General features: G+C 41.3%; 1 protein-coding gene across 6 annotated transcripts in view; it reads left to right on the forward strand.

The window, feature by feature from the left end:
- PKN2 (protein kinase N2) overlaps window positions 1-12,569 on the forward strand; it is a 125,965-nt gene that overhangs the window by 66,807 nt on the left and 46,589 nt on the right. For 5 of the 6 annotated variants that reach the window (XM_045027353.1, XM_045027351.1, XM_045027350.1 and 2 more), the window contains exon 3: window positions 6,506-6,657. The exons of the other annotated variant lie outside the window; for it this stretch is intronic. In XM_045027353.1, coding sequence (XP_044883288.1) covers window positions 6,506-6,657 — 152 coding nt within the window. The remainder of the gene's footprint in view (window positions 1-6,505; window positions 6,658-12,569) is intronic. 6 annotated transcript variants of the gene reach the window in all.

The following is a 12,569-nucleotide window of genomic DNA, read 5'->3' on the forward strand; positions in this document are numbered from 1 at the left end:
TTTAACAGTGCTACTAATCACAGTCAATTTTTTTGAGTTAATTGCGTGAGTTAACGGCGTTTAATCGACAGCTCTACTTTTTATCAACATCAGATGCATAGTTTATTTTTTTACGCACATAAATACTTGCCATAACTGTTACAAATTAAATTGCTAATCTAATTTACAGAAATGTATATGAATTATAAAAGTTGTTTTGATAGTGCTTTGGCTACAGCGCTACATGTCTTAATGCCATAAGAAATGATTTTCAGCAGCCGCTTCAAGAGGAGGATTAGATGAGGAATTGGCATTAAACCTGAGTCATTAAGCACAGATTGCTCAAAAAGCTGTAGTATTGAATCTACCATTAGGTTCAGCATATTTTCTCTGACGATTCAAAGGTAATAGCTTTTGCCACAGCATAAATTAGGTTTTTTTCTCTATTACGGAGTTGCTGGTGAATCTAGCTTTGTTTTAGAAGTAAGGCTTTGTATCTAGATCTCTCATTATCTTCCAGAATGTTACATTATTCAAAGTGAGAGGCAGAGTTTTAGGAAACTTAAGTCAATATGGTGGTGATTAACCCAGAAAAAAGTATTGGACTGTATTGAATGTGTGTAAGTTATGCTTCATTGTCATTCTCCCAGTTTTATGCTATACTTTGGAAGTCTCCATTAGGTTAGTGTTGGAGTTTTGCATAAATGTAGCTTCCTCATAGTATTCAAAAGCCACCAAAACAAGATTATTGTAGCTTTTTATTAATAAGCATTATACATTTTGAAACTGCTGATAACCATGTGAAACAATTTTTCTTATCCATTCCATTGCCTTTGAACTTACTGTGTGCTCAAGGAAAGAGTACTGATATGATCTCCTAGCATGAGCTGTTGGTAGTAAAAACACAGCAATGTGCATCTCAGGAGCTTCTGTTGGTCATGACACTGAAGGAGCTAAAATACAATTAAATAATTTAAAATAAGATTAAAGTTAACTAGTTAACAAGGGTGCTTGCTTCTAATTGAATAGCTTAGCAGCATGCAGTGGTACCATCTGGGACACCAAATTCAGAAAGCAACCTGGGTTCCCAGATGTCATGCTGAGCTTGTTGAAAAGATAATGCACTTAGCATCTGAGGCAAGAATCCCCACAGAAATGCATGACAGTTTCAGAAGGAGATGAGCTCAATTATTCCACTAATGACTGCAATTTGGGTGGCAGTGTTCATCAAAGTGAGGATTTAGAAGCAAAAACCATGTTTGCTAATAAGTACTGTACAAATCAAGCTGAAGAGACTTTACCAAAAAAAAAAAAAAAAAAAGTCCAAAGAGTAAAAAATAAAGGTCATGATCATATATTATGAACAGAAACATTTCAAACTGAAAATTACCATGATTCAAATTTAACCCTGTCTTTTTTTTTTTAAATGTGAGAAATGGGTCATCAGTGAGTTAAAATATTTCCTTTAACTTGTTTTGTGAATTTGGTGAATTAGTCTCTCACAAAAGCAAAAGACTGAAACTGTTAAAAAATATTATGTAGTGCGAGCAACTGATGTACATGTTACCACTCAACTCTGCCAGTACACAGTAGTTTTAACCAAAAACCACTTGTGTTTTCTAGTCTGAGCAAAAATTATCATGCTGGTTATGGGAACCAGATAGATATCCACTAAAATCTGTATTGAAAGCCAAACTACTTCATTCATTAAATAAACTGTAACTTCATCTAGGCATCAATAGGGGAAAGGCTGTTAATCCACAGTACAGTAAAACTCTCCACATCTGCTGTAAGATTACGGGCTTCATTAGTATAAGAATTAAAGGATGCAATATACGAATTAAATCCTGCATTTTCATTATTGTGCAAGCAAATGTGGCTAAATAATTGGAGAACCTTTTATTCACACATAGTTCTTCCCCCTGCAAAATACTTCCTTTTGTACCAGTTTAGCAAAGTACTTAAGATCATGTTTAATTTTAAGCTTAAATGACCTGGATGAATTTATTACTCTTGTTTTGTGTTATGGTAGTGCCTAACTGGCCCCAATTGAGACTGGAGCCACGTTGTGCTAGGTACTGTACAAATATAGAATGAGAGATAGCTCCTGCTCCAAAGTACTTACAACCTAAACAGACAATACAGAGAGAAGGGACATTAAAGGCATTGCTGGTAGTGGTGCCTATAGTTAAGGTTGCCCAACACTTTCAACTATAAGATCCTGTTTTAAAACTTTAACCATTCACCTGAAATTTTCTATGCTAGATGCCTGCTTCAGGGTGTTTCCTGCTTTTTTTTATTGGAGGTGGGGGAAGGGAAGAATTTCAGCAAAAAATGGTTCTATTGTTTTCTATTGTATTTTCAAAAATACATTGTTTTGCTCTTGTTTAATTACAACAGCCATTTCCTTGAGAAGATCTAATGCAGTGGTCCCCAACCTTTTTCGTCTGGCGGGTGCCAGACGACAAGCCACAGAGGACCGTGGCAGCGGACGAGCATCCACCAAAATGCCACCAACAAGCAGCAACGTCAATAGGTGTTGCTGCTGACAAGCAGCGTCATCCAGAGGCGTCGCCGCCGAAAATGAGTGGCATTTCAGCAGCGACGCCTCTGGATGACGCTGCTTGTCGGTGGCATTTCGGTGGATGCTCGTCCACTGGCCAGTACGTGGGTGCACTTAGACGCCCCGGCGGGTGCCATGGCACCTGCGTGCACTGCGTTGGGGACCCCTGATCTAATGCCTCCATGCTTGGGAGCAGTGACTCAGAATTTACAAGAGCATTTGCCTTGTTAGGGATATGCCTTTTGCCTTCTCCTATGAAAGCCAAATTTGAGTTGGTTAAGTCATCAGTTTCTGAAAAATTATAGTTCACACATACACAATAAAGGTCTGTTAGAGGCAGGCAGGATGCATAGGACCATGGGGTCTTAGGGGTGCTGCCGCACCCCCTGGCTTGAAGTGGTTTCTATCATATACAGGATTTAGAATTTGGTTCAATGGCTCTCAGCACCCCCACTATACAAATTGTTCCAGCACCCCTGGCAGTATGTTCTCTGAGGATTGTCTTCACTGAGCATGCTACATCCCCACAGAGCAACTGAATGTGCTCTATCCTGCAGGGGCTAAGCAGAAATTTTCCTGCTTTTGTTCCTCTAGATTAGTGGTTTTGAAACTGTGGGTCACAACCCAGAATTGGGTCGCAGAATGGAAGGGACTGGGTCGCAGCGGCTCTGGTCAGCACCGCCGACCGGGCCATTAAAAGTTCTGTCAGTGGTGCTGCCCGGCTAACGCAGGCTAGTCCCTACCTGTTCTGATACCATGCTGGGCCCCAGAAGTGGCCAGCAGAAGGTCTGGCTCATAAGCGGGGGGCTACGGGGTCTGCGCACTGCCCCCGCCCTGAGCACCAGCTCTGCACTCCCATTGGCTGGTTCCCGGACAACGGGAGCTGGCGGGGGGGTTGCCTGTGGGCAACAGTCGTGCTGAGCCGCTTTCGCACCTCCACCTAGGAGCCAGACCTGCTGCTGGCCGCTTCTGGGGTGTAGCACGGTCTGTAGTGCCAGGAGAGGCAGAAAGCCTGCCTCTGAACCCCCGCTGTGCTGCTGCCTGGGAGCCGCCCTGAGCGGCTTCCTGCACCCGAAACCCCTCATCCCCAGCCCAGAGCCCTGACCCCCTCCCACATCCTGAACCCCTCATTCCCGGCCCCACCTCACAGCCCTCAACCCTGCACCCCAACTCTGTCCTAGCCCTGAGCCCCTCCCATACCCCAAACCCCTCATCTCCCTCGCCGTTGAGTCACAGGAATCAACAATTTTCTTCAACTGGGTCTCCAGAAAAAAAGTTTGAATATCACTGCTCTAGGGGGCCAATGTGATATCAGGCGGGGGCTCTCAGTGACCCTCCGCTAGCACTTGGGCAGCAAGGAGGAAGCAACTTGACTTAAATGCAAAGGAGTCGGGGAAGGATTAGGCAGGGGACAATAGGAGCTAGGTAGGGTAGGAGAATATGAGTTGGGAAAGAGGAGAGTGAATGGGAAAATAGGAGCACAAGTCTATAACCATTAGAGAACTCTCCCCTCCAAAACCTGGTAATGAATGTAAGATTCTGGAGTCTCAACATTCTTTGCTATCTAGTATACAGCTGTGAAAATCACTAGCAAAATGGATTTTTTTCTCCTGTAGTAGTTGATCCACGTTGAAGATAACAGCTCACTATTGCTACAAGTTACTCAGTAAGCTCAAATAGAGTGTTGTGTTGTGGACCTAAAGGTCCCAACCCTGCTGATGACCATGTAAGGGTCACTTTGGTTCTACCTTATGGAGGAATCATGTTGTTAAAGACTGTTATAATACATATGCACAAGGTGACTGAATTACAGTTGCACAAGTAACCTTAAATCTGATATTTCTTAACGTTTGAGTGTTTTACTCTGGAACCGTAACATGCTTTTAATGTAGGGGAAGGGTTCCATAATTTCCTAAGTGTGTTTTAAAAAGCAACTGTAAAAACAAACTTAATCATGTGCAACTATAATGACTCTACGTGGGTCATCAGAAAGGTTGGGGACTCTACCACTTGAGCTAATTGAGTAACTGGTAATTATTCTATGTAAAAAATATGCAAGTAGAGTAGATGTTGTGATGGCTTGCACAGGTTATGATTATGATATTGGTTTTGTTTACATTTTTGAGTAGGAAAATTGGTAGGTGAGGATTAGCTGAATGGAATGACCAAAAAAAAAAAAAAAAAAGAGGGAACATGGAAGAGATGGAAGCATGTGGGATAGTTTTATCTTAAACCTGTTCCTGTCATCTTTAAGCTGAAATAAGACTATTTAAACAGAAATAGTTTCAGAGCAGCGTCTGGAACTGGTTTAGCAAAGACAGTTTAAAGAAACTTAAATTATACCAATGCGATTCTACATTTAGGCTGGGGCTAAGACCCAGAAGACAGGATGTCCTGGGAAACCTAAAAGGAATATCTTTGGTGATTTTAAAAATGTTGTTACAACATTATTTTTATTAACCTGAGCTTTTGGGCAGTAAGGATGAAGTGAGACTTTAGAAGGTACCTGAATGAGGAAAGTGTGGTGCAGAAGACAATTGAGAAAATTGCTGCACCAAAAGCAGTTGTTATGGGAAACCTGAGAGCAGCCTTGACAGAGATTGAAGTCTGTAAGAGAAAAATTATACAGTAGACTTTAAAGCAAATGCATTAAATCTCCAAAACTACTGTATATGCTACTTATCAGACAGTTCTGCGGAAGTAATGTGAAATAGCAGATGCTAAAAAGTAAATGGCATTTGGAACTGAGAAGTTGCTAATGTAGGGCCTCTTTCTTTTTCTGTATGTGTATATAAATAAATATAAAAACGAGAAGTTCGCAGGAAGTTGATCAGTGAGTCTCATTTTAGTTCCAAGGAAAGTAATTGAAAATGTACATAAGAATAGAATATCACAACACTCTGTTAAGTATAACCTTCCAGGGACAAACCAGAATAGTTTCTCTAATACAGTGCCTCTCTATTTTATTTCTTTTAAACAGAAAATAATTTAGATGATGTGGTGGACGTAATTTACTTGGCTTTTCATAAAGCTTTGGTTAGGGGTCCTATTAGCCACAAGTTAAAGGACAAAATCTTTCTGGGGATTAAAACTGGTTAAGCAATAGGAAATAATCAAGTGAACACTGATTCTTAGAATGGAGAGAGATTAATAGTTTGTGCTCCAGGAGATGGAATTTGGACACATGACTAACATATTTCTTATTTAGAGGAGGAAGTAGATGACAAGTCATGGAACTTGTTGATGACAGTATAACTTGGTTGGTAAAAGCTGCAGCAAATTCTGTTAAAAAAAAGGAATAGGGATCTAAAATAATAACATTCCCAAGCAAGAATATATCATTCTCCTTTCCCAAGTTATAATTTTTCATTAATCTGGCTGCTCAGTTAATTATCCAGATACCTGTGATTCCATTAGTTCCCTTGAATCAGCAATCATCGCGGTATATACATACTGTAAGGAAGAGTTCATGTTATCAGTTCTTTCATCTTGCTGTAAAGTGCATCTGGCATGTCCCCAATGATTACATTATATCTAACATTATTTCATTTAATGTGTCTGTTTGTAGACCTTACCAATCACTATTGAATATGATCATCCAGGAACCTTTCATCTTTTTCTAGTTTAAGTTGGGTTGGAGTGTTTGGGAAGGCTTAATGGTAAACTACACTTTGCACCTAAACTTTAGACATCTTAGAAAAGACACATTCTCCATGGGGACAAATAAACAAAGCTGGGTACCTTTCACCACCCCAGTCAGTGATTCATGTGTACTAGCCTATGTGCAGGAATCACTGTGCGTTTTTCCCCCCAAATCATATTTGCAATATTGTCTCAAAATATCTCTGCACAATTTTAATATTTAAATAAAAAGCGTTCTCTTTGTTAAACATTATATTTGAAGTATATTAGAAAAGCTTAATTGGCTTGTTACGAAAATTACATCTTCTCTTTAATTCACAGAGTGTCCCAGAACACCAGATACTCCAAACAGTGACCCTCGTTTTTCTACTAACAACAGATTGATGGTCTTAAAAAAGCAATTGGATATAGAACTGAAGGTAAAGCAGGGAGCAGAGAATATGATACAAATGTATTCAAATGGCTCTTCAAAGGTAAGGCTTTGGAATACTTATAGAACACTGAAATAGCCAAAAATATAAAAATCATGTAGTTTGAACATATGAACAGTGTGCTATTTTTTATTTCAATAAACTACATAGTAGTGTAGAACTTAGAGACAATTAATATTATACTCTTCACTTCCAGAAGCGTGGTTTCATCCCACCGAAGGAGTAGTTCAGTTTTCATCAGTTCTGTCCCCATGGGTTTCAACCTACATAATAAATCAAGTTTATGAAATCTAGGACCTATTAATCTTTGATTATGCATGATTCACTTTGAAAAGAGGGCATGCTGTGTAGTGCACTGCATGGTGTGACGTGTTGTGATGCTTATTCTGGGTATTACGGCTTTTATGAAGGGAAATCATGCCTCACCAATCTATTAGAATACTTTGAGGGAGTCAACAAGTGTGTGGACAAGGGTAATCCAGTGGATACAGTGTACTTGGACTTTCAAAAAGCGTTTGACAAGGTCCCTCATCAAAGGCTGATAAGCAAAGTACGCAGTCATGGGATAAGAGGGAAGATCCTTCATGGATCAGTATCTGAATAAAAGATAGGAAACAAAGGGTAGGAATAAATGGTCAGCTTTTGCAATGGAGAGAGGTAAATAGCAGGGTTCCCTAAGGCTCTATACTGGAACCTGTTCTGTTTAACATATTTATAAATGATAAGGCAAAGGGGGTGAAGGGTGAGATGGCAAAATTTGCAGATGATGCAAAATTATTCAAGGTAGTTAAATCCAAAACTGACTGTGAAGCGTTACAAAGGAGTCTCACAAAACTGCGTAACTGGGCAACAAAATGGTACATGAAATTGAGTTAATAAATTAAAGTAATGCATGTTGGAAAACCATAATCCCAACTATATGTATAAAATGATGGGGCTCTAAATTAGCTGTTACCACTCAAGAAAGAGATCTTGGAGTCACTGTGGATAGTTCTCTGAAAAAATCTGCTCAATGTTCAGCAGCAGTCAAAAAAACTACCTATGTTGGGAGCTATTCAGAATGGGATAGATAATGAAACAGAAAATATCAAAATGCCACTGTATAACTCCCACCCACACCTTGAATACTGCATGCAGTTCTGGTTGCCTTATCTCAAAACAAGGGCAGGTCTACACTAAGAATGGGGGTCGAACTAGGGTACGCAAATTCAGCTACGTGAATAGCGTAGCTGAATTCGAACTACCCTAGTTCGAACTACGTACCCGTCCAGACGCCGCGGAACCGAACTCCGCGGCTCCAAGGTCGACTCTGCTAACTCCAGCTGCCGAGGTGGAGTACCGGAGTTCGAACTAGCGCTTCCGGAGTTCGAACTATCGCGTCTAGATCAGACGCGATAGTTCGAACTCCGGAAAGTCGAACTCACCGCGTCGACCCGCGCGGTAAGTGTAGACTAGCCCCAAGATATATTAGAATTGGAAAAAGTACAGAGAAGAGTAACTAAAATGATTAGTGGTATGGAACAGCTTCCACATGAGGAGAGAGAAAAAGACTGGGATTGTTCAGCCTAGAGGGATTTGATAGATATCTATAAAATCATCAGTCATATCAAGAAAGTGAACAGGAAAATATTATTTACCCCTTCACATAACACACAAACCAGGAGTCACCCAATGAAATTAATAGGCAGCAAGTTTAAAACAAACAAAAGGAAGTACTTCACATAATGCAGTCTACCTGTGGAACTTATTGCTAGGGGATTCTGTGAAGGCCAGAAGTATAATTGGGTTCAAAAAAGAATTTGATAAGTTAATGGAGGATTGGTCTATCTGGCTATTAGCGAAGATTGTCAGGGATGTAACCCCATGCTCTGGTGGGTCTCTAAACCTCTGACTGCAGGAAGCTGGGCCTGGACACTTAGGGATGGATCATTTGAAATTCCCTTGTTCTTTCCCTCTGAAGCATCTGGCACTAGCTTCTGTCAGAAGATTGGAAACTGAGCTAGATGGACTATTGGTCCGAGTCAGCATGGCTGCTCTTATGTACATAAGAGTGGTGCATCTTTTTAATCCATTGGTCTAAAGAATGATTTGACCAAGATTTTTGAGCTCTAATGTTCATGCCAGTCAAGCAGAATGTGTCTTTGCAAAATATGCCTATGAAAGGCCTACATCTGTTTTATTCAACAGTAACAGATTCTTATACAAAGACAAACTTTCAGTCTTTTCCTCCCATTTTATAGGGAAGCTATCAGGATTTTATGAATCTACTATTAATCTTTCTAAATATAAAGTGTATTAGTTCTTTTTAAGGGGTGATCGCTCTAATTTCTTTAATGTGGAGGAACACTTGGAAGAAAGCTAAAGAGAAAACTTATTTAAATGTAAGGGTTTTTTTTGTAGATGTCTTGATATTCTATATAGTAATAGTCTTACAATCTAACTTTCAGACATTAACAAATTTTACAATAGAGCTAAATAAATTATAGATCTGAATTTCTATATATAATACACACATACAGTAGAATCAAAAGATGTTCAAAGAAAAATGTATGGAGGAAAACTAAATGGGTTCTCTTTAATTTTGTGGCTCACATATTATTTTTATGATGTACATAGTTCTAGATGAGTCATCTAACCAAGGCTTTTTTTAAACCAAACACAGAAATATTTATTTATACGTATTTCTTTGGCTGCCGCAGCCCTGCACATTCCAAATCCCCCCCCCCCCCCTTTTCTCACCCACCCTCTATTCCTCACAAGGCCACATCACCTCACCTTACATGTGCCTCTTCTCCAGGGTCTAGGCTCCTAATTAGTGGAGCCACACCTGTGCTGCTCCACTAATTCGGCAGGTGGCCCTTCATTCTCTTGTGTGCGGCCATCTTAGAAGGAACTATTTACAGACCACCACAGTTTGAGAACCTCTGTATTACTGGGTTGAATCCAGTATGAGTTTCTTATGACATCTCCAATTAGAACTGCCCAATACTTGGGGTCCTTATCCAAAACACCTGCCTGTCGTGCACCTGTGGCTTACTAGATTGAACAGGAAGTAGTGATAAGGCAGCTGGAAGAAGTACCAAAAGTGTACCTTGTGAGGTCATGTGACCAATCTCCCTAGCTCAGCTTTAGGTACTCTTTAAAAAAAAAAAAAAAAAAAATTCAGGTGATCCCTATGGATCATCATTAAGGCTGTGATTTTGTCAGGGAGTTTGTGGAAGACTTCCAAAGACCTCCATGACTTCAGCCCCCATGTCTGGGAACTGCAGGGTCCTGCCACCTCCTGCAGTGGCAGGGAGCTGTGAGGTACCCCTGCTGCCTAAGCTCTGAGTCGCTATGGGTGGTGGGAGTTTACTTCGCAGCTCCCCGGCCACCACGGCAGGGCAAGGGCATCCCTGCAGTTCCCCAGCCACCACGATGGCAGGGCCCCGGGGGGGGCCCTGGCAGTTGCAAGCCGCAGATGGAGGGGGACCCTGGAGCTCTGAGCCCCGTGAGAGCCTGCCAGAGCTCCCAGCCACCCCACAGCTGCTCAGCCCTATCCCTATCCCTGTCATGGATATTTTTAATAAAAGTCAGATACATATCACCAGGCTTTCATAAATTTTTCTTTATTGCCCGTGACCTGTCTGTGACTTTTAGTAAAAATACCCATGACAAAATCTTAGCCTTAATCATCATCAGAAATGCACCAGTGTCACCTCTCATAGATGTTGACAGTCACAAGGCAGGATGGAAACTTTTTTTTAGGCTGTTTTAATGGGGTTCTTTGAATATCCAAGGTATGACTTTGGACATTGTTAATGTATTATGATCAGCCAAATTAGATTTCTTTGGTTATGATAGTGCTGCCAAAAGTTAAAATATTTGCATCCGTTATCTTAAATGGCTAAAAATGATAGTTGATCAATTTTTTTACCAACTTTATTTGTGTTAAAAAGCATACATTTTCATGCAGTAAAATTGCAGGTGAAATGTTTTGCAAATATATATATATATATATATATATTTATTTTATGTAAGGAAAAAATATTAAATACAAATTTTTGTTCTGTTTCAAATTGAAGTAATTCATTTTGTTTGCTTTTCAAAAACTCTTTTTATTTCGTTTTGGATTGTGGGGGGTTTTCTATGCCTTTTCTCCTTTTCCTCTCATTTTCCAGTAGAATAGAGGCTGGGCAGAGAGAAGTAGGAGAAATTTAAAAAAAAAGTGAAAAAATCAATCGATGGAATGTTTGTTTTTCAACAAGCAGAATAAAGTTAGAATTTTGGTTTTGTTTTGAAATTTGTCATCTATTTTTTTTTTCATGGAAATTTTGAATTTTTTGACAAGCTATAAAAAGTATTAGACTTCAGATGCAATATTTATGCCAAATCTCTAAAAGCTTCTAGTTCTGCTACTCAGAAATTATCCTCAATTGAGCAGGGTTGGGAGGATTTGGTGGACTGATTGAATCAAGAAGGAAAGAGGAAGGATAAACTTTGGGCTTGTCTACATAGAGGGGAGGGGTTTAGCGGCACACCGAGTTGAGTGTGCCTCATTGTGCTGGCGCTCAGTACCTAAGCCGCAGTAATAGTATACAGACAGACAGTCATTTCCTGTTTCAATTCATATCATTGGGTACACATGAAAAAGACCTTTGTGCACAGTACCCATGTGGCATTCTGGGAGCAGGGGGTAGCCCATGGTCCTTTAAACTGAAGCAGGCAGTTACAATCAGTGACTGAATCTTTTACTTGCCAGTTGATAAATGTTTGAATCAGTCTAGTTTCATATATGGTGGCTGGGTTAGGAAAGGGAAGATACTTCTTCTGAAGCACTGTCCCCAACAGTTTTTGCAACAAATATAAAATAAATGCCACATATTCATTTCATCTGCTGCACAGTGCTCAGTAGTGACTAAAACAGCTGACCTGCTTTAATCTATAAGCATAAAAATCTGGACAACAGTTAGGGTATTAAAAAAAATGTAAAAGAACCCACGTATCTGTAAGTGATGCGGCTGGAATGGCGGGGGTGGGGAGCTCTGATGGGGAGGGGAGTACTAGCAAATTCGACCAGCTCCCAGTAATTCACCAGGTCTTTGAAAAGCAGTTTGTGGCACTCCAGCTGCTTAATATACAGACTAAATCAGGGGTCTCAAACTCAAATGACCCCGAGGGCCGCATGAGGACTAGTGCATTGGCCCGAGGGCCGCATCACTGACACGCCCCCTTGCTGCCCCTGGCCCCACCCCCAATCCACCCCTTCCATGAGGCCCCGCCCCTGCCCTGTCTCTTCTCCACCTCCTCCCCCCTCCCTCCTGGAAAGTGCTAAGCGCCACCAACAGCTGTTTGGTGGCTTGGCGGCGGGGCACTTAGGCGGCGGGTCCCGGAACAGAAGGGGCCCCCCACCGCCGAAGACCGGGCTGCGCTTCGGCAGCGGCGGGTCCCTCTTTTCCCCACCCCGGCCGGTCCCGCTTCCCACCCCGGCCGGTCCCGCTTCCCTCCCCCACCCCCCGGCCCGGCCCGGCCCCGGCGGGGCCCGCTTCCCTTCCCCCCCCCCCCCCCCCGGCCCGGCCCGGCAACTGTTGAATCATATTTAGCTTATGATCCACTATGACCTCCAGATCATTTTCTGCAGTATTCCTTCCTAGGCTGTCATTTCCCATTTTGTATGTGTGAAGGAACTGATTGTTCCTTCCTAAGTGGAGTACTTTGCATTTGTCCTTGTTGAATTTCATCCTATTTACTGCAGACCATTTCTCCCATTTGTCCAGATGATTTTGAATTTTAATCCTATCCTTCAAAGCACTTGCAACCTCTCCCAGCTTAGTATCATCCGCAAACTTTATAAGTGTACTCTCTATGCTATTATCTAAATCACTAATGAAGATAGTGAGCAGAACCGGACCCAGAACTGATCCCTGTGGGATCCCACTCAATATGCCCTTCCAGCTTGACTGTGAACCACTAAT

Source organism: Mauremys mutica, chromosome 8 (genome assembly GCF_020497125.1).
Source record: "Mauremys mutica isolate MM-2020 ecotype Southern chromosome 8, ASM2049712v1, whole genome shotgun sequence".
NCBI classification, from domain to species: domain Eukaryota; kingdom Metazoa; phylum Chordata; order Testudines; family Geoemydidae; genus Mauremys; species Mauremys mutica.